Below are 27,290 nucleotides of genomic sequence, written 5' to 3'. Positions count from 1 at the left end.
GTGGGCTGTCCCGTGCGTGCTGGAACCTGAACCCACAGGACTCTGCCAGCTCCTAGCTGAAGACAGGGTCTTCCTATGTGGGGCAGATCTACCTTCAACTCCTGATCCTCTGACACCCAGGGTTCCTCCTAGTTACTAAGGCTATATCCCTACACACACACACACACACACACACACAATCACCTCACTCCCCCTTGTGGTTTTTTAGGGGTCAGGAGCCTGTTACTGGATTAGCTGGGGGAGTCTTGCCTGGAATCTTCCACAAAGTTGTCCCATGTCAAGGTGTGAGCCTGGGGCTCTGTGAGATTGGTTTGGGGCTGGAGGAACCAAAACCCGACTCATTCATGAAGCCATAGGAAGGGACATGGGTTCATGAAGGGCAGACACACACCTCCTAGGAGTGAGCAGTGGTATTGAAACCTCACTCTATGAGGCAACCCTAGTGGTAAGAAAAGGAATTGCACCCTTGGTCTGTGAGGTATATACATGTCTCCAGGCATTTGACAGCTCTATTTGATATGGCTGGAATGATCTTCCAACTTGGCTTCCACTGACTCAGGAGTGTTGATCTGAGATCAATTTGGAGAGGATGTTGGAGAGCCCTGTGTTGTAACACTTTCATTTAGTCCCATGCGTCAACCCCAATTCAATGTGGGGGGTAGGGATTGACTCCTCAGCAGCCTTAGTGCCGCTAGGAAGCCTCCCAGGGCCCCGTGGGAGGTTTGTCACAGCAGCTGCAGCCTGTGGTGATTCGGGAAGCTCTCCCTCTCTGAGCCTATTCCCACCACTATAAAGGAAGAAGACAAACTTGTCAGGAATATGGGAGAACCTGGCAGAGGATATGATTTATTTGTAGTTTGGAGACAGGGTCTCATGTAGCCTAGGCTGGTCTCAAACTCACTGTATAGCCAGGGATGGTCTTGGATTCCAGTTCTGCCCACTGAGTCTCAGTCCCTTGTTCAACTGTCAAATTGTAGAGCTTGGGGTAGGAGGCAGGGACTGGGCTCCCAGAAGGAAATACAAATCTTGATTTTCTGTGGTAGGTTGACCATGCTGGATCAATGTGGACCTGCAGTCTGTTCCAGTTCTAAAATCAATGTAGACCTGACCCCATCTTGCCTTTCAGCCACTCAAGGTGATGGCCACTGAAAAAGCCCACAAACCCGAGGGACACAAAACTGGCAGAGGTGACTCTCCTCTTGGTGTCCCCGGCTCTGGAGACTTGGACTGGGTGAGAGTGACACAGCCCCACCAGGGTCCAGAAACTCTTGAAATCTGCAGTTGCTCAAAGGCATCCTTTGTCCTGTGCCGTCCAGCTGGAATCCCCCCATCACCACCCCCTCCCCGAGAGCACTGCTGGGCTGTCATCTCAGCAGGAATGCCTGGGAGACACAGACAAGAATGACCCATGATTGTGGAAGAGGCCTCCGGTCTAATTTCCCAGAATGGGTTTTGAGCGGTTAATGCGGCCCCTGCTGGGCACAAGTGGCTGCGCCTGGCAGGGCCTCAGGTTCCAACATTCAAGGCACCAGAAATGCCAGAGTCCCACAAAAGCTGGTCCTGGGAAAGAAGATCAGGGAGAGCCCTGTCCTCAGGTCCCTGGGTGGCATTCAGGGTACCTCCAAGGAGTCACACCCAAGGTCAGTGCTCAGTCCTCAGGCTTGGCCCTGTTGGTACTAAGGACTCAGTCTGGGCTCAGCAACATAGTCAAACTTTGGGGTTCAGGCTGAGAGCCGGAGCTGTTTTGGGGTTTGAGGTTCAAGGTTAAGTTCCAAGCTGAGGCTGTAGCTCAGTCTAGAACAGAGTTTAATTTAGAATAATTTCAAAATGGCATCAGGGTAGTGTTTGTTGAGTGAATAGTAGATATTCTCAATGATTCAAAAATTGCCTGGCTTTGGTGGTGCACATTTTTAACCCCAACACCCAGAAGGCAGAGGCAAGTAGATCTCTGAGCTTGAGGCCAGCCTGGTCTACAGAGTGAGTTCCAGGACAGCCAGGGCTACATAGTGAGACCCTATCTCAAAAACAAACAAACAAACAAATAAATAAACAGAAAACCAAACCAAAAACAAAACAAACAAAAAGATAGCTGTGTTATAAATGGGGTGTGTGTGCTTCCTCTCCCTGGTTCCAGGTCCCAGCGGTGGAAGGAGGCTGTTGAGGTTACACAGATGACCCTTCATGTCACAGCCTAAGTTCTTCCTGAAGCTCACAGGACTCTGCCTTCCCAGTTTTATCTGTCCTGCCTCTAGCCTCTCTCTCTCACCCTCCCTCAGCCTCAGACACAGGGGTCTCCTCTATGCTCCAACACGCCAGCTCCATCCTGTTCCTGCCCAGGGGACTTTGTATGGTTGTGCCTCTTCCTGCACGTCTCTTAGGCTGACCTATCCCAGCTTTGAACTCTCTATTCAGCCATCATTAACAACACACCCCTCCCCAACCCCTCCCCTGGCATTGCAAGCCTCCCACTTCCTAACATCTTCCTGGCCTATTGGAGCATAGAGGAGACATCTTATTATTTGGTCCCAATCGCTTGCTGGCTGAGATTCCTTTATGTAGCTATTCAAGTGAGTGTATTCAGGGTCTAAAATAGGGTCTAGCACACAGTAGGTGCCTAATAACACGCCTATTGTCGGTTGGATGAATCTCACTTTTGGAGCACTTTGAATTAAAATTTCCAAATAAATTCCATCGTTACCCATAGATTAAATGCTCACTTTTGTGGGTATTGAGGTTTACAGACTTCTCCACGTTAGGTACTCTCAGGCCAGGCAGCAACTGAGGTGCTATACTTTGCACGTGCGCCTGTGCCCTGGGCATCCTCTCGTCTCCACCTCCACTGTCCCTTCCCCCAGCCCTGTGACAGGGCAAGGGGCTCATCTCCCACATTCTATCCACGCCCATCCCAGAATCCTACAGAAAACCTTTGTCTCCTAAGCAACAAGGCACGGAGACCGCAGGCAACTTTTGAAGGTCACACGCAGCCCCACTGGGCTTCTCTTCCCACGCTCTAGGCACCACAGGGCCAGGCGAATCTCTTTGGCTCGGGTTAACGAGCATCTGCCAGTTGGGGATGCAAAAGCCCAGTAAATTTGTTTTTCTGGATATCTCAATGCGGCCATCGGCCCGCGCGCCCGGCCCAATGCGGCCTCCTGTTCCTCTTTGTCCATATCTCAACTTGGCAGGCAAAATCCCTTGCCCAGCAACGCGCCTTCAGCAGCCTCTCCCCAACCCCCGTATTTATTTATTCTCTACCCTGCTCCTCCCAGCAGCTAGAGGAGGAAGCGATTAGAAGAAGGTTCAATAGAACAAGAAAAGATGAACCCTTTTGGGCAGAAAGGGATTTTTTTCCCCCTCAAAGAATGCGGACAGTGGAAGGCAGAATTCAGAGGTTTGAATAGAAGCTCCTAAGAGGCTGTGAGTGCCATGCAGTCCCCACCCACTCCACCCAGGCTTCCCAGTCTACAGAGCCTTCTGGCTCAGTGACCTGGGGACTGTGGAGACCCCAGGAACTTCACTTCATCTATGCATGTGGGGGGTCCAAGGGAAGGATTGTGTTTTTTGATCATGAGGTTACGCTGAGGTGTCGTTGGGCCTAGGTTTTCTGTAGTTGAAAGATGAGAGAAATAGGCTTCAGTTGTCAAGAGTTACTAAAGTGTTTCAGAAATGGCTGCTTACAATACTGTCACTGAGTGTAAGTGAATCAGTCCTCATGGGCTCTCTGCAGAGTGTCCTGGGCTTTAGGCTGTCCTGGGAGGTAACCCTAAATCAGCCAGCTCCATGCCGGGACTCTGCCAACATCTACAACAGGAAGGGCCCATTTCACCTCAGTGGGCAGGATGTTACAGTTCTTTGACATGATTTTGTTGAAAAGCTTGTCAATGTTATTAAAATCTGAATCACTACTGTAAACAACTCCCATTCATCTTCCACCCTCAGAGACAATTTAAACGTTTTAAGCTATGGTGGTACTCAGAACAACAGACAGAAGGAACAAGGAAAATCTGTAGTTGAGGAAAGTTACATAGGATTGCACTGAATTTACTCTGAAAATAGAATGTCAACCAAGAGATACCGGGCTCCTGTCATAAATCTGATACCTATGCACCCACCCATCCATCCACCTACTGACCAATTCAGCCACCTAACCATCCACCCATCCACCCATGTAGACAGCCATTCCACTGTTCATCCACCCACCTACCCACCCATTCATCCAAACACTCGCACATTCATCAATCCATCATTGTTCATCCAACATACTCGTTTATCCATGCACCCATCTGTCCATCCATTTCTACCCACCCACCCACCTACCCTATATCCATTCATCCTTATACCCAATCACACTTCTATCCAGCTACCAATCCACCCTTCCATCTATGTATCCATCCCTCCAGCTCTCCATCTACCCATACTTCTATACATACATACATACATACATACATACATACATACATACATACACACACACACACACACATATACAGACATACAGACATATATTTATCCATGGACCCATCCATCTATGCATCCACTCATCCACCCACCCTATCAATCCATACATCCATACATCCATACTTCCACCCATCAAATCTTCCCTATGCCTTTTCTTCTTTCTATCCATGTCCACATTCATTCATTCATCAATCCATCTGCCCATTCACCCACCCACCCAGCCAGCCACCCAGCCACCCACCAATTCATTTGTCCTACTCCCATCCATCTACACATCCATTTTGCCCATCCATCATCCCACCCATTATCCAACTACCGATTCATCCAATCAACAGTCCACCCTTGCAGCAACCCACCTCTTCATCTACCTACTCATCCATCCATCCATACATACATGCATATATACATCTACCCATATATCCACTCATCCACTGACCTACTCATTCATCTAACCACCCACACATCTATCCATCACCCATTCATTGACTCTACCACCCACCCGTTTATCCATCCATCAATCCATCTATCCATCCATCAATCTATCCATCCATACACCCATCTACCCACTCACCCATTCATCAATTCATCCGTACACTCATCCAACCATCCACTCACATTATTCATCCACCCATCCATCCATGCATCTGTCTATCCATCCATCTATCCATCCACCCAACCACCTTTCCATCCACCCATCCAGCCTCCAAATGAGTCATATCCATCAATCCATCCACCAACCCATCCATCTATTCTTCCATCACCCATTTAGTTACTCATTCACCACACACCCATTCATCTACCCACCTACCCATGCATCTATCCATCTGTCCGTCTATTCATCCATTTACCCATCCACCCACCCACCATCTCTCCCCTTCATCCAACCACCCATTTACTTACCCATTCATTAACTTATCCACTCATCCAACTATCCATCCATCAATCCACTTTTGCATAAACCCATCCAAGTATCCATCCATCCACTTAACCAACCACCCATACATAGATATATATGTTCATACATACATGTGTACATATGTACACACAGCCACATTTCCATCTACTCACACTACCAGCCACCATTCATCTATCCATCCACCCAGTCATCAAACCAACCAACTACCGAACCTCCCATCAGGCCACCCACTCCTCCATACATCCACTCACCCGCCCATCCAAACAACCATTCATTCAACTACTGACACACTCATCCACTCATCTGTCCATCCACTCATCCATATCACCCACCCACTCATCTCACACCCATCTGCCAATCATCCATTCACCGTCTACCATCCATTTCTCCATCCATCTACCCTTGCATCAACCCACTCATCCTTCCATCCATTACCTATCTATCCATCCATCCATCCATCCACTCACCCACCTTCCCTGCAACCACCCACCCATCCACTCACTCATCCACCCATTTATTTACTTGTCTATCCACTCATCCATCCACCAACACACTCATCTAACTACCAACATATTCCTTTATTCATCCATGCACCCAAGCACTCACCCATCCACCAACCCATTTATCCATCCATATACCCATTCACACTTCTGTTTATCCATCCACCCATTACAGACACACACACACACACACACACACACACACACACACACATCCATCCATTCCCCCATTCATTCTTCTATTGACTCATCCATACACCCACCCAACCGTCCATCTATCCACCCACCCATTTATCCATCCTTCAATCCATCCATCTACCATTCATCTATCCATCCACACACAAATTCACTCACCTATCTACCACACATCCATCCACCACACATCCATCCATTCTTCCATCCACCCATACATACACACATGCATACATACATTCACACTATATCCAGCCCCTGTCCACACAATTATCAATTCATTCTTCCATTGACTCATCCATCCACTCACCCATCCAGCTAACCACTCAACAGACCATTTGTCCACCCATTCACCCATCCATTATTCATTCATTCGTTCATTCATCCATCTATTCACCCACCCACTCATGCATCTACCCATCTCTCCACCCAGCCAGACACCCAGTCACTCATCCAATCACACATCTACGCACCTATCCACCCACCCATCCACACATCTGTCTACCAACCATTCACCCTTGCATCCACCCATCCACATACCTATCCAGCCATTCATTCTTCTATCCATCCTCCCATTCATCAAACCAACTATTCACTGAACCTCATACTGAGCCATTAAGCCATCCATTCCTCCATACATCCAGTCACCCTGCATCCAATCACTTATTCATCAAAACACTCACCCACTCGCCCACTCATCTATACACACATCCAACCTTCTCTGCAATCACCCATCCATCCACTCACTTACCCACCCAGACAGCCAGCTAGCCAGCCAGCCATCTATCCACCTATCTATCAACTCATCCACCCATGCACTCACCTAACCATTTACACATTTATTCATGGATTCATATACCCAACCACGTGCCCATCTATCCATCCATCTACACTTTCATTCACCCACCCACCCTTTTGTCCACCCACTTGCCCATCCATCCATGTATCCACACATATGCCTATGCATTTGTGTACCTATACATCTTTTCATCCATTCACCCATTTCCCCATTTATTCATCCATCATCCATCCATGCAACCATCTACTCATCCATCTTTCTATCCACCATTCACCCATTCCTTCATTCATTCTTCCATTGACTCATCCATCAATCCTCCATGCAACTATCCACCCATGCATCATTCCATACATCTATCCATCCAACCAACCATGTGCCCATCCATCTACCCATCCACCCATGCTTCATGCTTCTATCCATATATATGTGTGTGTGTGTGTGTGTGTGTATGGATATATATATATATATACATATATATGGAGATATATATCCATATATATTTACATCTACCCACTATCCTTCAATCCACGTATCCAGCTGCACATTAAGCCACCCATCCACCAACCCATCCACACCTATTTCCATCCATCAAACTACACAACTATCCACTCATACATTCACCCTCCATCCAGGCAACTGTCTAACAACTTACCGACCCAGCCAACAAGCCAACAATCTATTAAACCACCTATCCACCTATCCTTTCATCCATCCACACATCCATGCATCCATACACTTATGCATGTACTCATCTATCTACACATCCACCCTTCATTCACCCATCCTCTCATCCACTGCCCACCCATCCATCCACTCATGCATCCACACACCCTTCCATCCACCCATCCACATCTAGCCCCCATTTAACAAACTACCCACTGAGCCTCTCAAGACACCCATTCCTCCATACATCCACTTACCCACCCATCTAAACATCCATTTATACAACTATGCACTCATTCAACCACTTATTTTTTTATCCACCCATCTCCTACCCACTTATTTAACCACCCATCTATCCATTCTTCCACCCATCTATCTCTCCATTCATCCATCCTTGCATCAACCCACCCATCCATCCATCAATCCATGAAGTGGAATTTTCTGGTCTCTTTGGAGACTCAGTTGTGTCACGTGATATTTTTTTGGAAACCCTTATGAGAGGACTTTTTTCTTTTTGCTGAAGCAGATATGTGGGAGAATGTTTTGCTGAGAATAGACATGTGGTGTTTCTCTAGAAGCAGCCTGGAAAAATAATATGTGTTGTTTTGCTGGAGTGGACACTTGAGAAAACACATGATGTTTGAGAAGGGTATAAACAGACAGTGGATGACACTGTATGGTATTGGTTCTCCTTGCCACTTCCAAGGACTTGGGCTGATTGGCAGAGCCTTGACGTTTTTTCTGGATTGGCCTACTGTTACTGATTCATGAGTGGTGTTTGTGATCGAGCTGTCACTGCTGATTCATGTGAGCCTAACTGCTGATTTCCTGACAATGCAGATTGTACTCACTCCAATATTCTATTTCCAAACAGGCCCACATCTTCCTTTGCCCTATTAACCTTTCCTTTCCACTACCTCTGAGGGGTGGTGGGCTAGAAGAGAGGTTTAAGCTTTTTTTTTCTTTTCTTTTCTTTTTTTCGGAGCTGGGGACCGAACGCGGGGCGAGGTTAAAGCTTTTAACTACCCTTATTTAAAGTAGGTTTTGTAAAATATAAGCCCATAGATCTGTCTGTCCATCTATCCATCCACTCTTCCATCCACCCATCTACCTATCCACCCAGCTACCTGTTCCTCCATCCATCCACTCATTTATCAAACCGACAAACCACTGGACAACCCATTGAATCACCTATTCCTTTATATAATCACTCACCCATTCCAACTACCTATTCATCCAACCCCTCATCCAATCATCATCTATCCACCCACCTATCCAACCTTCAATTCAACCAGCTAACTAACCACTAGCTCTCACATCAGCTAGCCATAGAGCTATCCACCCATCTATCCACTCATCCATCCAACCACCCACTCATCTAACCTCCCACATAATCATCCATCCATCCATGCACCCAACCATACACCCACACACCCAACAATCCATACATACACCCACCCACATTCCTATATATCCATACACCCATCCAGCCATCTACCCACGTATTCATCTACCCATCCTCTCACACATACACACACACACACACACACACACACACACTTCCATCCAATCCATACATTCATCATCAATCCACCCACTCCAACTATTCCCCCATTCATTCTTCCATCAAATGATCTTTCCACCCATCCTCCTATTCATCCTTCCATCGATCATTCATCCACCCATTTTTCCATCCATCTCTGCACCCATCCATCTTCCTATCCATCCATGCACCTATCTATCTTCATGTCCATCTATCCATCCATTTATACATTCATCTACCCATCTAGGCATCTATCCATCCACTCATCCACCCACCCATATATCCATTTGCCATCTATATCTATATTTACACCTATATCTATATCTCTCCACACTTCCAACCACCCTTCCACCCATCCACCCATCCCTTCAATCAATCCACTGACCCATCCATCAATCTATTAATATTTATTCATCCATTTCATCTGTGCATTCATTCTTCCACCTATCCATTCATCCTCCCATCCATCCATCTACCCATCCACCCATTCATTCTTCCATTGACTCATCCATCTACTCATCCATCTACCTATTCATCCTTGCATTCATCCATCCATGCATCCATCCATGCATCCATTCATCCATCCAACCATCCACCCATCCATCCATCCATCGATTCATCATCCATATATACATCCATGCACCCATGCACCCATCTACTCACCAATAAAGCCATCCATCCATCCATCCACCCATCCATCCATCCATATATGCACTCGTCCAACCATCCATATGCCCATTTATACAACCAACCATCCAGCCACCCATCACAAATTTGTGTATTATTCTTCCATCCACCCATCTATCCTACAGTCTATCCATCTCTCCATCCATCCTACTATCCATCCATTTACTCATCCATTCATCCATTCACCCATCTACTCTTCCATGCACTCTTCCAGATGCCCATTGAGCCACTCAGCCACCAATCCATCCAGCCACCATTTGCCCATTTTCCATGCTGCAGGCCATGTAGGAGGAACAACAAGTGGCTTTAGAACTGATGGAATGCAGCCCACATGTTAGCACAGCTACATGGGTGCTCCTCGGTTGAGGCATGATCCTGAGGATTAAGTGTCCTGTGACTTCATGCTGGTATGGAGGTCTGCTTTGCTTGCTACTCTCACTTCCTTCTTAATCTAAGAATTGTAGGGAAACTCCAGGCGGGGGTCTCACTCACTGGGCGGTATCTCTGGCACGCACCACAATGGCGCTTCTGCTCCTCTTTCAGGCATTGCTGCTGGAGCAGGTTAATGACTCATTCAACCGCCACGCTAGAGAAGATCCAGCTACAACCAGCACAGGAAGTGACTACAGTCCAGCTCCAGCCCCTGACAGGACAAGTCCCCAGTTGTAGTGGAGGAGCCGTGGCTACAGAGGCTCCAAACCTGCTGGTGGTTCAGAGTGGGGCAGCTGAAGAGTTGCTGACTGGCCCTGGACCTGGGGAAGTGGAGACAGTGAGGTCAGCGCTGGGATAGTCCAGGATGTCCTGTTTGAGACACTGCAGACAGATGAGGGGCTGCAGAGTTGCTGGTGCTGAGTGGAGCAGATGGGGAGCAGACTAGGCTCTGTGTGCAGGAGGTGGAAACGCTTTCGCCTGGACTGACAGAGCCAGCTGCCACCGGCCCATCAGGATAGAAACTCCTCGTTATTCACAGCGTCCCAGCTGCTGACCTGGAAAGCAGCAGCACTGCAGGATGCACCACAACACTGTGACTTCTGGCCCCACCGGCACCTGGCCCGGTCTCTGCCCCCGGTAGCTCCCCCGTCCCAGATGGTACAAGTGGCCCCTCAGTGGCTGGACCAAGCAAGGGTCATGCCTCCCCAGAACTTGCCCTCCATCCAGACTGTGCTGACTCCGCCTGCGGTCCAATTGGTACACGTTTCGAAGAGACCCACTGGTACCTCTGTCACAGACCCTCTCCCCTTGAAATTAACCTCAGCTGGGCTGGGGTCAGCCCCAGAGTCAAGGGGGGCTGCTGGCTGAACTTGCTAATAAAGACCCAGAATCTCTTTTTTAAAAAAAGATGGGGTTGGGGATTTAGCTCATGGGTAGAGCGCTTGCCCAGCAAGCGCAAGGCCCTGGGTTCGGTCCCCAGCTCGAAAAAAGAAAAAAAAAAAAAAAGATGTTTTTACTAATGACTCTGATGTAGAAAATCTTAGGAACAATTTGAAGTTTAGAGAGGCATGCTCTTATTAGTTAAGCTAGGGACCTTTATGGTCAGGGAACAAGAACAGTGGCAGCACTGGCTGACGTGACTCTCACTGAGGCCGGACCGTGGTGATTGGTTTCTTGTACCCATTTCTGCCCTCGGCTTCCAGATATGATTTAATAAGAGTTGCTGACGAGTAGATGTGCATTTAAGGTAAGGTAGATGATGATTTAAGGCAGACGGATTGACTTTTTTTTTTCCCCTTTTCTTTTTTTCGGTGCTGGGGACCAAACCCAGGGCCTTGCGCTTGCTAGGCAAGCGCTCTACCACTGAGCTAAATCCCCAACCCCCAGATTGACTTTTATATAAAAGTTTAGATCTGTGATTCTTTTAAGATTCTTTCATGATTACTTTTAAAGATAAGTAACCACAAACTGTTGCCTTCCAGTAAGAGAGCCTGGCTGGGAAAAGCGTGTCGCTCGCACTTCATTCAGCTTAACAAGTTAGTTATGAACGTGAACCACAGGTTCTGGGGGGAAATGGACTCTCAGTCAGTACTACGTAATGTTATTTCTTGTAAAGGTATTGAAAAACATATTGTTTTTTCATAGTCATTCACTAGAAGAAAACTAAAACGCGATCACGTTGTAATTTTATAGTGCTTGAAAGATTTTGCTGGGATATATATCTCTAAAAGAAAAAGTAAAGTGCAGGGTTGAAACATGGTTCCTTCCATCTGTCAGCTCTGAGTGTGTGTGTGTGTGTGTGTGTGTGTAAAGTTTGTGTGAGAGTGTCTTAGAACATTGTTCCTTTCACCCTCCAAGTGTATGTGTATATATGTATATTTGTTGGACTTTGTTTCACTTATCAAATGTCTATGTATGGATATATGTAAAGCTTGTCTGGGTGTGTGTTGGAGCCTTCTCCATCCACCAGCTGTATGTAAATATGTGTGTGTGTGTGTGTGTGTGTGTGTGTGTGTGTGTGTGTGTGTGTGTGAAATGTGTTGGAGCCTGCTTGTTGAGCTTTCTCCATCCAGTCCATGTCTGTCTGTCTGTCTGTATCTATGTATTTGTATGTGGGGCATTCTTGGAGCTTGTCTTTGCTTCAACCGTTCTCTCTCTCTCTCTCTCTCTCTCTCTCTCTCTCTCTCTCTCTCTGTGTGTGTGTGTGTGTGTTTGTCTTTCCTCCCTTTTCCTCTCTACTCACTGGCTGCTGCAGCCCTTGTCAGTTGTTAGCAGTGCTTACTCCCATCAGCATTGATCCTGACTGTCATCACACCTCACTGCTTGCTTCAGTCTACCCTTTGGTATCAAAGCTGGTCTGTGACACTTCCATTTTCCCATCCATCAACACACATGACACAGACGTATCTAATGGGAACAGCAAAAGTAAGGAAGCCAGCACAGCTGCTTGATGAGCATCCGGCCAAGGTGAGCGAGTGTGATGCTCGTGGAACGTCTGTACCTCCAGGCTCCTGACCTGTTGAATTCCTGTCCTAGCTTTCTTCAGGGTGAACAGTAATGTGGACGTGTAAGACAAGTCTTTTCCTCCCCAACTTGCTTCTTGATCAAGACGTTTTGTCACAGAATAGAAACCCAAATAAGACACCATCCATCCACTTTTCCATCCATCCACTCTTCCATGCATCCACCCATCTATCCACCCATGCAGTGTCATCCAACCACACAGCCATTAATCCATCTACACAGCCAGCCACCCACCTACCCACTCTTCCAACCACACAGCCATTGATCCATCTACACAGCCAGCCACCCACCTACCCACTCTTCCAACCACCTATGTATCCACCCATCTACCCACCAACTCATTTACCTACTCACCCACCGAGTCATTCACACACCCATTTATGTACACACACACACACACACACACACACACACACACACACACACACACACACAATACATGTGGGCCAGTGGACCATGCTAGGAAACTGGGTAAGGTTGAGTGGGTTCGGAGACCCTGGCACCCAGGCACCCACCTGAGACGGTAGGCATTTCCCTGCTCCCTACCAGATCCCTGGCCTGAAACACATGACCACACTCCCCACGTAGGAACATGACCAATGGTCATGCAGATTGGAACAGAGTTCTCCACTCTAATGAGGTATCTAGAGGCCCTGAAGGTTTAGTCAATAAGCCTCCCTTCCCAGACATTCCTTCCTGCAGAAGGTGTTTAATCTCTGGCCCACCCTTACAAAGTGGTATGCACTCATTTTCCACAGTGAACAGTCAGTAAATGGCAGGGACAAGCAGGGCTGTGTCATCCAGAACCACCACAGGGAGCGTGGCAGAAGCCTAACTAAGTCTCCCACAGAAGGTCCCTCTGTGTTCCTAGACTCGAAGCTGCTGAGTTAAGCTGGAGTTCTTCATCCCCACCCCTGCCTGCAGCTCATTGTCCTCAGCCCGAGGGCCCCCTCCATTCCTGACTCCTCCAAAATTTCCAAAAATTTCCAGCAGAGTCTGGACCTCCGAGAGTCAGGAAACCCCAGCCTTGTTTGTCCTCAGTCTGTGTCATTTGTCACTCAGGCCGAGGGTGCCAGCCCAGGCTGCATTCTCTACTGCCTGAGCAGTGCATTGACGCTTCCCACAAGCCCAGCATGGTGGCAAAGGTAAAACGTAGTGTAGTGTTCCCGGTCTCATCTGCTGAGTAGAGTTCCCACACCCCCTCGGCAAGGCAGAACAAGGAAACACACTCATCCATACTTGCAGACATATGTGCGTAGTCCACCCACTCATCTCCTTTGGCTGGTATTACAGGTGCGGCTCTTTCTGGCCTACTGTCCCACAGGCTTCATGTCTGTCATGGAGGCAGGCACATAGCATAGGTTGTCAGCCTGCTCAGGGTACAGGCTGCAGCAGGAAGAGGCAACTGTGGCCTACAGACTCTGGGAGAATCATAATGTGTGGTAAGTCAGGAGCCAAGGAGATTCTCAGAGATATAGGATGAAGAAAGGTCGAGTCTGGGGACCATCTCACGTGGGAGTGAGGGGCCAGGAGGCGTAGGAAGAGAGCGTAGGGAAAAAGGACAGGAATAGCCAGTGGAGGCAAAACAGCCCGCGATTCGTGGATCACTGACACATGAGGGGTACCTGACTGGGGCTGCAAAGCAGATGGCATTGTCTGGCATCTTCGGTTGCTAGAAACCTGTTTTTTGAGACAAGGTCTAACTGAACCTCGAGGTTGTCAGGTTGACTAAGTAAAACTGTGCTGGAGAACTGAACTCAGCGCCTCACACATGCATGCCACGCTTCCCCCACTAAGCCACTTCCTCTGTCCTAAGAGCAGATTTGAGGGTGACCTTGAGGCCTGTGAAGGCCTCTCTGGGTCTGACAGCCTGACAGGGCCTCTCTGGCTGTGGTGATGCTGAGGACAGCAGTGGCAGTCAACAGGCATGTAGGAGCTGTGCAAATGGCTGGTCTGGGGCACACTGTGACAACCAAGTGACGGGCTTTATTAGTCCATGAGCCGAGTTGGTTTAAAATAGCATCATGGTGGCAACAAAAGCAATTTGCTCTTGAATTTTTATTCTGAACAGATGATATGCCTTTAATCAAGCAGGGCATCCCAGAACGCTTCTAATTACCCCGAGTCAAGGGCTTCACAGTCGTCCTGGCATCAATGCTGGGCGCATAATAAGACTTTTTACAAAACAGGGTCCCTGGGAGCTGGGCCAGGGAGCTGTGTCCAGGACTGAGAGACCTACCTTCCTTGGGGTGGCCTGAGTTCAAACTGGTGACGAGGGTGCAGGCACCAGGTCTTGGAACACAAGGGTCCAGCTGGAACTCATGAGAGCACTTTAGGGGGGAGTCTCTGTCTGCTTTGGAACCCCATTTCCCCTTCTGTAAAATGTAGCTAATGCTAGTGTCAATGTGGCAATGAGAAGGAAGCAGGATACTCAGAGACTTAACATCACAGTGGTCATGCTAGTGTCCATGTGTCCTCCTGACACTGAGGTAGGAGGATTACTAGTTTGGTTTTTTTTCTTTTTTCTTTTTTTTCGGAGCTGGGGACCGAACCCAGGGCCTTGCGCATGCTAGGCAAGCGCTCTACCACTGAGCTAAATCCCCAACCCGGATTACTAGTTTTGAGCCAGTTTGAGGTACAAAGTAAATTCTGTCTCCAACAAACAAGAAAGCCAAAGAACTTAACAAACAACCCCTCTTTCTTTCATCGTATCGGTATTAGCTTAGTTTTGCTCCAGTTACAAATAGGCCCACATTTCCAAGGCACACGTTTCCTTTTCACCCACATCAGCATGGTCACCGTGATGCTTTGGTCTGGCTCACAACACTCAACTCTGGGACTAGGACTCTTAAGTGACAACAGGTCGTTTCCTTTTGACCTTGGTCAGTTTTGAAGCCTCTGGCAATCCAACTTCTCTCAGAAGCCAGAAAATAGGTATGTGCATGTAGCAGTCAGCTATTGCTCAGTAACAACACCTGCTGCATCTCTTTGGTATGCAACTGTGAGCCTGTACATGTTCTCATGGCCTCAGGTCGTCTGGAACATGGGTACAGTTCCATGAATCTGTCACTGTCTCTGGGCATCCCATGGTTTGAGTGTATCTGTGCTGTGTACTTGCCATGCAGAAGCCATGCAGAAGCTATGCACGTTGATGCTCACATTGCAGCTGAGAAGTCCTATGTGCAGTGACTTCAGGAATGGCTGGATCCAGGTGCTCACTTCTCCTGAGCCTCTGCTGTGTCTAGGTTCCCTGCAGAAGCCCTAGGGAGGGATGGCAGTGGGTTTTGAGCCCAAGGTGGGTTTTCATCCTTCCATTTTCTTATATTAAATCGCCCAGACAGCATGCCAGCGACTTCAGGAGCTTGACTGACGTGAAAAATGGGCAAATTATAGCCTTCTTTTCCCACTGTGCTGCTCACACCCCAGTCACACTGTAGCTTGTCCTAGACGAGAACAGACTGGCTTCTCCACAATCTGCTCACTGGGTCTCTCTCTGCCCTCCGTGGGATTACATGACTGGCTTCATCTCCCAGGGCTTCTGAGAGTTCTGTTTGGAGAGTCCTGATCCCTCCTCAGCTCTGACCACAAATGCATTTACTTCCAGTCAAGGAAGTCTAGGGCAGAGTCCTAAGGGCGAAGCCAGAGCACACTGTTTAATTGATTCGCTCTTAATTGGCACTTTTCCCAGATGGTCCCTAGGGGAGGGGCAGAGAGCTTCCTCCACCTTTGTTCTGAGGTCGTAGACCCCATCCTTCTGGAGCCTCCTTAGCCACAGGAGTGAGAGGTTGGGGGCATGTCCAGGGTGGAGTCCCACCTAGAATCTCCCAGTGAGGGAATTGGAGACACGAAGCCCACCCTAGAATCGCCCAGTGTTGGGGCTGGGGATGTGGTCAGGGATGGAGCCCAACATAGAACCCCCAGTGAGGGGGATGAGGACGGCGCTCCATACAGTCTTAAACTGTGAAGGGAGCCGCAAGGGTGGAAAGGACAGGTGAAAGGCACTGATAGACAAACGCGCGGGTAGTGGGACCAGACTGGCTGGAACACAAACGCGCAGGTAGTGGGACCAGACTGACTGGAACGCCTGGTCCTCCTGACTCAGTCTCCCCAGCGCTGGGCTAAGAGGCGCCCAGCATGAAGTCTGGTTTCCTTGACTTGTCTGGAGGCTGCTTTGGGGCTTCACACTGTGCCTTCCCACAAGCCACGCCCCAGCATGTTATAACATCTCCATTAAGCGCCAGGAGGTAGATACCCCTCTGCTAAGGATAACTCTCAGGCTGGTACTTGTCACCCTACACCCGCCTTGAACTTGGGGATAGCTTCTTAGAGACTCCTTCCTTCCGGATTTTCCCTGGGATGAGGCTGGGGGTGTGGTCAGGGATTCCCGACACTGCCCTTAGAGACTCCTTCCTTCCGGATTTTCCCTGGGATGAGGCTGGGGGTGTGGTCAGGGATTCCCGCCACTGCCCTTAGAGACTCCTTGCTTCTGGATTTTCCCTGGGATGAGGCTGGGGGTGTGGTCAGGGATTCCCGCCACTGCCCTTAGAGACTCCTTCCTTCCGGATTTTCCCTGGGATGAGGCTGGGGGTGTGGTCAGGGATTCCTGCCACTGCCCTTAGAGACTCCTTCCTTCTGGATTTTCCCTGGGATGAGGTTGGGGATGTGGCCAGGGATTCCTGCCACTGCCTTGAGATTCCTGTCCCTTTGCCCTGAGAATGTCTGTGCTGCACACAAAAGACTCCACTGTTGGTCTTTTTTGTGGGGAGCGTGACTCAGAAAAGGGGGGCACCCGCACAGTAAATAGATTTGGTGTCTCTCCCTTCTCTTGCTCCCAGTTTCTCTCAGTCCCTTATCTTCAATCCTTTCCTCCTGGGCACCCATCATGGCCAAGCCCTCCTGCTGTTGTCCCTCGATGGCTGATGGCCCCTAGTTCCCGATGTTCACTCCCTGTGTGCAGTCCCCTCCCCATGAGTGTGAACTGGAGTGTGAATTGCTTCTGACCAATAGAATAGGGCAGAAGTGATGTCACTTCTGGGACTATGTTATCCCACCTTGCTGACTCCCAGATCTTTTTCTGACAACCACGTTCTCTGCCCTCCCCCTTCTGTGTCTGTCCCCTCCCCCTTCTCCAGCTGCTTTCCCCCACTCCCCAGTTTTTATTTTTTTCTTTAAAGATTTCTGGATTTAAGGTGTTTTGTTGTGAAAGAATTCTAAACTTACAGGAAATAACACTCATCTTGTGGGCACCCCTTCCCCTCACCACACGGACCCCAGCTGGATGGCCAGATGGCCAAGCAGTTGTGTCCCCACTTCACTGGGAAGTCACCCGATTTTTCTTTCAGAGGGTTTCCATCTGCAGCCCAGACTGGTCTGGAACTCAGAGAAATCCTCCTGCCTCATCTCTCCCAGTGCTGGAATGCAAGAGATTTGTTGTTCTTTTGGTGGTTGTGGGCTGGATATCCCAGGACCTTTCTACATGTTCACACTTTTTTGAGTCTCTCAGGGCACTTAACAATGTCTTCACCCAGGACCAAGTCCCTCTGCAGATTCTGCCTCGATTTCTGTTCATCGCCGCCTTCTTCCTCTCTGGGGACTTGTTTCTGTTGCCTCTCGGTAATTGTTGTGGCTACTGGCCCTCCATGTCTGCAGACTGTAGGTGCCTAATAAAGAATGTGAGGTTGACACTGCCTGGTCATGAGCCCGGGGCTCACGCAGCCTGTGTCCCCGGAGTGATTTGATTTGTCTGGCTTCCACATGCCCTGGCACGCAGCAAGTGCTCGACTGGACTCGAATCCCCAGAACCCAAACACAGCTCTGAGGTATCTGGGCCATTAGGGGAGCCCACTCAATCAGCAAAGCCCTGTCTCAGAAAGGTAGGTTAGGGGAGGCCAGAGACTCCAGGTCAGCCTCAACCTGTGAGGCAGGAGGATCACTGTGGGTTCATGGCCAGCCTGGGTTACAGCATCCAAAGAGATGGCAACACAGTCATGGCACAGGCCTTGGGCCTGATGTGCATTTGGTGCTCAATATGTCCTCTCCTGTGGTGGGGCCCGAGGCATCCAAAACCTTTGTTAGTCTTTTGAGAGACTGGCCCTGCCCACCTTGGACTCATGTTATGGGCTCTGGCTGGGTGGGTGGGTGTGTGTGTGTGTGTGTGTGTGTGTGTGTGTGTGTGTGTGTGTGTGTGTGTTATTGGCAGGTGATATCGCCTTTAAGGGGAGGAGCCTGAAGGGAGAGCTATGGGTTGATATCTTGAGAAAGGGCTGTCAGGACCCATTCCTCCTCCCTGCCTCAGAACTTCAGTCACAGCTGATTATGGTAGGAGCACTACTCACACCAAACAATACCAGAGCTCTGATTGGCCACAGGGAACTGGGGAGCGAGATTCAGAGGGGGCAAGGCCTTTCCAAGGGTGGCACAGAAGAGGGCGAGATGACGCTGAGCAAGGTGCCAGGTATTGAGTTCAAGGAAGGCAGGAGATCGTTGTAGCTGTTTTCTTGATCTCCTCACTAGCATAATAGTCCTCAGTTGTTGCTGCACCCACTGTTCAGAGCTACAAAGTGACACTGGCCTGGCGAGAACGGTCCCTGTACCAACAGGAGGGAGCGGATCCGGATCAGTCTCCACGGTGCTGGGTTGGGGAAGGGAAAGGAGCTCCTCAGTCTATGTGAGTTTTGGGAGGGTGTATCCCTTCACCAAAATACAAGTTCCAATCTCTTCCTGGGTTTTATTTATCCTCTAGGGTGGGGAGGCTGAGCAGAGACCAGCCAGTCGGAGTCCTGAGTCCATATGGCCACCACACAAGCTCAGAGCTGACAGGAACAACAACAAGGTTCCGCTTCCCTGGGGTGATGACAGGGTGCTCTGTCAACTGGAATCCTGTGCCTGAACTGTATGTGCTCATATGCCAAGTTAGACTCGGTTTTCCTATTCATGAACTAATGTCAAATGGGGCAGATGACCCAGGCTCCTCTGGTAATGACCTAAGTCATGGCTTAAGTAATGCTTCACCAGCCATAGCCCGCAACAGCCAAGGGTCTTTATGACAATGACGTCATAAAGGTCCGAAGCGTCCAGAACCCTGAGGTGTCATCCTCAGAGCAGGTCTCCTGGACATCATGTGGCCTGAACTGTCCCCGGGAGCCTCTTCCGCTTGAGGCCCCGGAGTTCGGCCACAGCAGGCGCCGCTCCCACCCGGCCACGGGGTCCCCGCGTGGCTCCGGAGATGCCCGAGGGGCTCCCGTACGGTCCCACAAGGGACTCATCGGAGCTCAGGAGCCGGAGGTAGGGACTGCCATGGCGCGGTCGGCGTGGACACGGGTAGCCCCGCTGGCCCTGGTGGCTCTCTGGCTGGTCCTGTCCCTGTCGCCCGCGGACGCTCAGGTTAACCTGAGCTCTGGGGACTTCCTGGACCTCCCAGCGCTGCTTGGGGTTCCCGTGGACCCCAAGAGGGCACGCGGATACCTGCTGGTGGCCCGGCCGGCCGACGCCTGCCTCGCCATCGAGGGCCCGGGGCTGGACAACCGCTCACTGGACCCACTGGTGCTGGTCCAGCCCCTGGGCTGCTCGTGGGAGCACACAGGACGGCGAGCACGGAGAGCCAGAGCCACAGCAGCCTCAATGGGTTCTGAGGCTCCAGGGCAGCTGCGCGTGTTTGAGGACCTGGAAGTGACCGTGCGCTGCGACCAGTCAGCACGCGTGCTGCTTCCGCATGGGGAACCCTGTCCCGAACCCGAGTGTCATCCCGTAGTGGCTGCGTCCTGGGCCCTTGCTCGAGCGCTAGCCCTGGCTGCGTCTACGCTGTTCGTGCTGCGGCAGCTGTGGCCGTGGGTCCGGGGCTGGGGGAGCCGGGGCACCGCGGTGAAGACGCAGACGTGCCAGAAGGCGCAAGTGCGCACATTCACGCGCCTCAGTGACCTGTGCGCCATCTGCCTGGACGACTACGAGGAGGGGGAACGGCTCAAGATCCTGCCCTGCGCGCATGCGTACCACTGTCGCTGCATAGACCCCTGGTTCTCGCGCGCCGCGCGGCGTTCGTGTCCTCTGTGCAAGCAGTCGGTGGCCAGCACGCACGACGGTTCCACGGACGGCAGCATAGGCGGCGACGAAGCACCCCTGCCCGGACACCGCCCGCCTATATGGGCCATCCAGGCCCGGCTGCGCTCCCGCAGGCTCGAGCTGCTAGCGCGGACAGTACCCTGCCGTCGCTGCAACAGCACCACGTCCCTGGGGATGGCTGAGAACGTGGCGCCCTCAGAAGCGACCCCCGAGCCCTCCTGACCCCAACTGACGCGGGAAGGGGCGGAAACCAGGCAGGGGAGGTGTGGGGGGGTGCCCAATAAAGCGTGTTTGAATCTAGATGGTTTCTGGCTTTCCTTCACTGTGGCGGTAGCCAAGCCACAACCACGCCCAGGGAGTCAGACTCCTCCCGCCCACCACAACGTAATCACGCCTCGTTGTCCCCACCCCAGCAAAGCCACGCCCAGTTCAAGCCCCGCCTCAGCATAGCCCTGTCCCCCTCCCCCAGCATGGCCACGCTCCCACCCAGAATAACTACGCCCCGCGCAGGCCAGTGTTTGTCCTGTCTCGTTTTCACCCCCACAGCCCAGCACCCGTCCTGCCCCGGGGGCTTGCGACTGAGGCCAGGTCGTCTACTTTACTATCTCGCCTTTCAGTTTCCCCATCTGTAAAACGGGTTCAGCAGTGATGCCTGCCCCACTAGTTTAAGGATGACTGATTTTCAGTATGTGCAAAGGCCTGGGTGAGCGGTCAGCATTTGTTGTCAGGAGTGATGAAGCCCTGCGGTGGACAAGGCCACTGTCCTTGGAGGCAGTGGCCTTCACATGCAGCAGGGGCTTGATAAGTGCACACGGAGTTCCCCTCCTTCTGTGAGTGGGAGGTCCCCGTTTTGCTGCAGTCTCTCTGCCCTGCACCCGGGCCTGGGCTTGTGTCCAGCAGCCTCCGGTTGGCACCGGCTCTCAAGAGTCCCAGCTGCTGGGGCGCCTGTGCTACCTCCGCACCCCAGTGCGGGCGGGGACCCCTACCTGCCCGACCAGGCGTCGCCATCAGTGTTCGCCCGCGGAGGGGCAAAGGGGGAAACTGAGGCTTTGCAGAGAGCGCTGCCTGCGATGACAAGGCGCTGGCCGGGACCACGGAATCTGTAGCCTTCAGGTCTCCTGCGTTGCTCCTCTGGCCTCTCGGGTTCGCAGGGTCTCAGGACACCCTTGTTCAAAAGGAAAATTGAGTCTCTGAGGTTGAGGGCTGGAGCAGGGCCCAGGCAGAAGGGATTCGAATTTGAACTCCAGTCAGGGGGTACCTAGACACGTCCCCTCTGTCTATGCAGGGAGGGGGTACCCCGGTTTCAGTCTCCAGGATCCCTAGGCTGAGGCACAAAGTTCAGGAGAGCAGCACTGCGGGGTCCTCAGGGGTCTGGGCCTGTGCAAAGGTCCTGCGGCCCGGTGGGAGGTCTGCAGTGTCTCAGTCCTTTCAGGTCCGGGTGCTCCGGTGTGAGCGGATCCTCCGTGCCCCCACTCCGTCCCCACCCCACCCCCGCCTACGTCTTCTGCAGACCCTGCAGCGCCGGACACCCCCTGCCCTCCTCCCGCCGCCTCCTGCGCCCCGCCCACTGCCCTCCTCCAGACTTCCCCTTCTCCCGCTCCCCCTCCTCTGGCAAGCCCCCCCACCCCCGGTCTTGCCCAGAAGGGGAGGACATCCTAGGAACAGATGGCCGCCGTCCTCGCCCAGTGCTTTGCCAGTTAATTAACGCCGCCTGTAATTAAACTTCCCACAAATTAGCTGTCAGCGTCGCTAAAGACAACCGTCCTCTCAGATGCCATCTTGACGAGCAGGATCCTGAGTCTTGTCAACAGGATAATTAGAGGATGGGGGTTAGGTGGGGTGGGGGTGGGGTTATCTCCCTCCTCTAATGTCTCTATCCACACCCATGGCCGGGCTGCAGGCAGCACAGGCGTTTTTCTCTTGTTTTACGAATTCACATTTTGCATTGTGTTTTTGAGGCTTTGTTGAACACGTACTGTGCCCAGGCGCTGTGCGGGGGGAGGGGGGGGAGGGATGGGGATAGCAGTGATCAGGGCACATGGATGGACTGTTTAGCTTGAGCTTGACTGGCATGGGGAAGGGGAAAGGTCGCAGAGGTCGCTTTATGTCTCTGCCCCTCTCCCTTCCTCCCTGGCAGCTCTGGGCTTGTGCATCTGTCACATCTAACTGAATCCTCAAATCCCACCTCACTGCACCAGCCCCAGCAGTCTCTTTACAAGTGAAGCCATCACCACCAGCTGCTCCGGGGACACCCATGGGTGCGAGTTTCTCCCACTTGGGGAACACCGCTGGGCTCAGTACGATGCAGCTGTGAAAAAGGAAGACCGCTTTACAGATTCAGGGCCTTAGCAGATCTCAGGATCCATCTCCTCTGAGCGGGCAGAGGGGTCTGGAACTCACAGGACACCCATGGAGGCTCATAAGGGCTGAGTCATATATCTGCTGCTAAAAAAACGGGGAGGCCAACCTGGGTTAGGTGATACCCTGCCGTAGAATAAACAAACAAAAACAAACACAGCGAATGAGCCAGTTAAGGTGGCCACACTTTTGATCTTAGAACTCCTGAGGTAGAAGCAGGAAGATCTCTAAGTGCCAGGACAGCCTGGCTTATACAGAGAGACCCTGTCTCAAACCAAAACCAAAACCAAAATGACTGCAAACCCTGAAGGAATGAACGAAACATCTCCTGAAGGCAAAGCTAGCCCGGAGGCAGTGACCAGCGATTGCTTGGTCCAGTAGGGCCCTGGGATCCATCCCCATATCACAGACCCAAAGGAGACAAACCTCTGGATAACCCCTCAGATTTGGTGCTTCCTAAAATTTTGCTGCTTCTTTTTTTTTTTTTTTTTTTTTCTTTTTTTCGGAGCTGGGGACCAAACCCAGGGCCTTGTGCTTGCTAGGCAAGTGCTCTACCACTGAGCTAAATCCCCAACCCCAAAATTTTGCTTCTTAAAGGAAGCCCAGTCTTTTGCTTAGTCTGGCCTGGTCTCTACGGAGACTTGCACCTGTATTCTTCACACTGGGGGAACTGAAGCAGGAAGATCATAAGTTCAAGGCCAGGTGATAGGAAACTGTGTCGAAATGAAATGAGATAAAAAAATAATAAAAACAAAACATAAAAATATTTGAAAGTCACTTTAAAGAAATAAAACGGGGTTTTTATTTCTCTCCCCTCCAATAAATAATAAAAATACCTTTAAGAAATTTAAAATTGGCGAAAGTACAAAATAAACTAATCTTAAAGACAAAATAACTTAAAAGTAAATAGAAAATAAAATGTATATTTGGCAGTTTGGGCACCACACCCCACGTAGGTGACAGACTGACACATCACAGGCGCTCAATAAATGTGTAGAGTACATGGGTGAATTGGCACACAGTAGGTGCTGCATAAATGTGCGCACGTGTCATCCAGCATGCCCGAGGGTGGCGGAGGCAGGAGGATCAGGGATTCAAGGCCAGCTTGGAGTATACAGTTAGCCTGAGGCTAGCCTGGGCTACAGGTGACCTGGTCCCAGACAGTTCCCCGCAGCCCAGGACTGCTTACAGGCGATTCACGCCCAGGAGGACGCGTCTGTGGCCTCACAGTGACCAATCAAGACGTAGAGCCGGGCATTACCTCATCGCAAAGCACAGCCATTGGCTGTGGGTCCGCGCTGCGGCTGAATCACAGCGCTTGCGCAGACTCCTGGGGCCTCGGTCTGCAGCTTCGGGGGGGGGGGGCTGATCAGAAGGGAAATGTGGGCGCCCCTCCCCCATATCAAAAAGGTGCGGGATCGTTGAGAACCTGCTCCTTCCCCCGTTGTCCTAAATTCTGCCCAGCTACACCTCACATCTGTGTCCGGGTCTGGGACGCAGCCATGCAAAGACCTCGAGGCAAGGCAGAGCCTGGCAGTTGGGGGGTGGGGCGGGTGGACAGACTGGTGGACCGAACCTGTGTAGCTGGAGCGCACGTGCAGAGAAGGAGGCAGGACTTCGGGGCAGGCGCTTAGAGGGCCTCATAGTCTGCACACAGGACTGCAGTTGGTCTGAAGGAGGGTTGTGGGCAGAGGAAGGAGCAAGTTAACTCGGTGGTCACGGGAAGTAGATGGCAGTGTAGACATTCTATGTTCAAGTGTTGAACGAAGTAGGTTGGGCCCCTCCCCTCTCTGAACATGGCAGGGCTGCTGCAGGCCAAGTGGATGAGTAAGCCACTGCAGGCGACAGTGGAGGTGAGTCAACGCTATGGTGGCTATGGTGACCACTCTCACATACATTCCTGGTGACCTTACCATTCCAGCCTCAGCCGCTGGACACACCGCCCCTCCTCACCACCCCCATCCTCCCAGGCGCAACTAGGTCTAAGCACGATCCCCAAATTCCACCCAGAGCCGGGTTGTCTTTGGTTCGTTTGGTCATGTGTCTACCTGGAACCCTCCATGGCTCCCCAGTACCTTCAAAGTTGATTGTCATGGTGGCGTCCAGGCTGTGGATGACCAGGCTCAGTTCTGGCTTCCCTCTGAGAGGCACCAGCCATGGTCATTGGTCTGCACAGTACTACCAGTTTGTCGCCCAGTCCAGCCTCTGGCAAGCCTCTGCTATCCAATAGCTGCACCTGTTCTACACTCTCTCCTTTGGTTCCACCACAGCAGCTCCCCAGTATTCCCAAACCCCTCCTTTGTATATGTCCTGACTTAGCTTCTGAAATCTGCATCTTGAGGGACTTGTGTCTCTGCCAGCCCCTGAGCATGCCTCATTCAGTGTCCTATTCTTGTCATCCTGACTCTGTCCTCAGGAAGGATGTCAGTCTGGGGTCGGTCACCGAACCTGGAGCCTGCTGGCCAGTAAGCCCAGGGTCCTCCTGTCTGTTCCCCAGCGTCCTTTCCCTGTCCAGTTGAGGTGGAAGGTCACCTCCAGTGGCTCATCAGGAGTTAATGAAAACTAACCCTGTCCCAGGAGCTTGTCCCATGTGGGCCTCAGATCACAGGGGTCTCCACTTCCCCTCAGTTCCACGTGACAGGCCAGCAAGGGATGCTCGCTATAGATGCTAGAGTGGGGCCAGACCCTGCCTGTGGCCTCATCTTGCTCCCAAACCTCAGTTTCCCCATGTCTGTGATGGACACTGGCTGTTACCTCATGTGGTGTACAGAAGAGGTGACGATCTGCAGGTTTTGTCCTGGATTTGGGGCGGGTGAGTCGAGGAGTGTCAGGCTCTGCCTTCCAGCCCATGGTCATAAGGACAAATGAGTGCTGCCTAAGACGGGACACCACAGTCTGCACTGCTGTGCTGGGGTCATGGATGTGACAGTGCTGTCTGATGGCAAGGACTGGAGCAGTTTATACACTCGTGGGAAAGAATTGAATTTCTTGTGACAACTGGTGCCCCCTGACTTGGCTGACATTGTTCACGTCCAGTGTCTTGGTCCCCTTAATAAACACCATCATCATCACCATCAGCCACAGCAACATCACCACCATCTTCGCCACCACCATTGCCTTCATCATCACAACCATCACCATCATAACCATCACCATACTCATAACCATCACCATAATCGTCATCATCATGATCACCACCATGGGTGACTGGATGCATGTGGGGAGTTGCGCCTGAACCTGACCATGTGGCTGATGCTGGTTTGCAGAGGCACACCGAGTGAGCCTGTCACCAGCCCCACAGAGCACTGACAAATGGAGAGAATTAAAATCCATTTAGAGGGAAATCTCTAAATAGGCCTGTGTTGTGTTTTCTGCTTTTCCCTTTCCCTTCCCTGCCGTTCCTGGCTGGTAATGTATTCCAGACACAGAACAGGAGGCTGACTTAATTGAATTTAAAAGCAGGTGTCACATCTGCCTGTGTGAACCAAGCATGTGGAGCACACCAAGGAGAGAGAGTGCCTTTACTGCATGTGCAGTGTCTTGCACCAAGGAAGGTCAGAGGAGACAACCTGGGGATCCTGGGACTGATACTTTGTGAGGACTCCCCAAGAGATCAAGGCCCAAGGTAGAGCAGGAAGATCGGGCATCTGGAAGGTGAGTGTATGACCGCAGGCAATGCTCGCCTCTTCCAACTACTGGGCCCTCAATCCAGACAGCCCAGCCGCATGATCACAGAGGGGTCCCAGTTCCTCATTGGGGAATTCTAGGCAGGGCTTAACCCCTGACCATGCCCACAGCTCTTTAGGATTTGAATTAAATGTATTTTATGGGTGTTGGTGTTTTGTCCGCATGTGTATCTGTGTCCCTTGTACATACCTGGTGCCCACAGAGGGCAGAAGATGCTTTTGGTGCTCTGTGACTGCAGTTACAGAGGGTTGTGATGGCATGTGGGTGCTGGTCCTCAGCCAGAGCAACCGGTGCTATGCCATCTCTCCTGCCCTTCGGGGTCATCTTAAGGCAGTCTCACTGAGTTGCTTCTGTTACCCTTGAACTTCTGCCCCAACCTTCCCAGTAGAGGTTATCACATGGCTTCGCCATAGCACGTAGAGAACCTGACTCCCTATCAGCGCTCTCCAACACACATCTTGGTGTTTATGAATC

At 51.1% G+C, this 27,290-nt stretch overlaps 1 protein-coding gene across 1 annotated transcript; it reads left to right on the top strand.

Moving 5' to 3' along the window:
• Positions 1-19,888: 19,888 nt before the first annotated feature.
• Positions 19,889-21,070, top strand: Znrf4 (zinc and ring finger 4). The gene has a single exon (XM_032899459.1). It carries the CDS (start codon positions 20,010-20,012, stop codon positions 20,991-20,993), a length of 984 nt encoding a protein of 327 aa, XP_032755350.1. The 5' UTR covers positions 19,889-20,009; the 3' UTR covers positions 20,994-21,070.
• Positions 21,071-27,290: the final 6,220 nt, after the last annotated feature.

This window comes from Rattus rattus, chromosome 4 (assembly GCF_011064425.1).
Source record: "Rattus rattus isolate New Zealand chromosome 4, Rrattus_CSIRO_v1, whole genome shotgun sequence".
NCBI classification, from domain to species: domain Eukaryota; kingdom Metazoa; phylum Chordata; class Mammalia; order Rodentia; family Muridae; genus Rattus; species Rattus rattus.
The sequence above is the reverse complement of the archived record's forward strand: the minus strand, read 5'-3'. Positions and strand labels throughout refer to the sequence as shown.

Coding starts and splice junctions, on each gene's coding strand:
- Znrf4 (XM_032899459.1), top strand. CDS start 20,010: ATGGCGCGGTCGGCGTGGACACGGGTAGCCCCGCTGGCCCTGGTGGCT.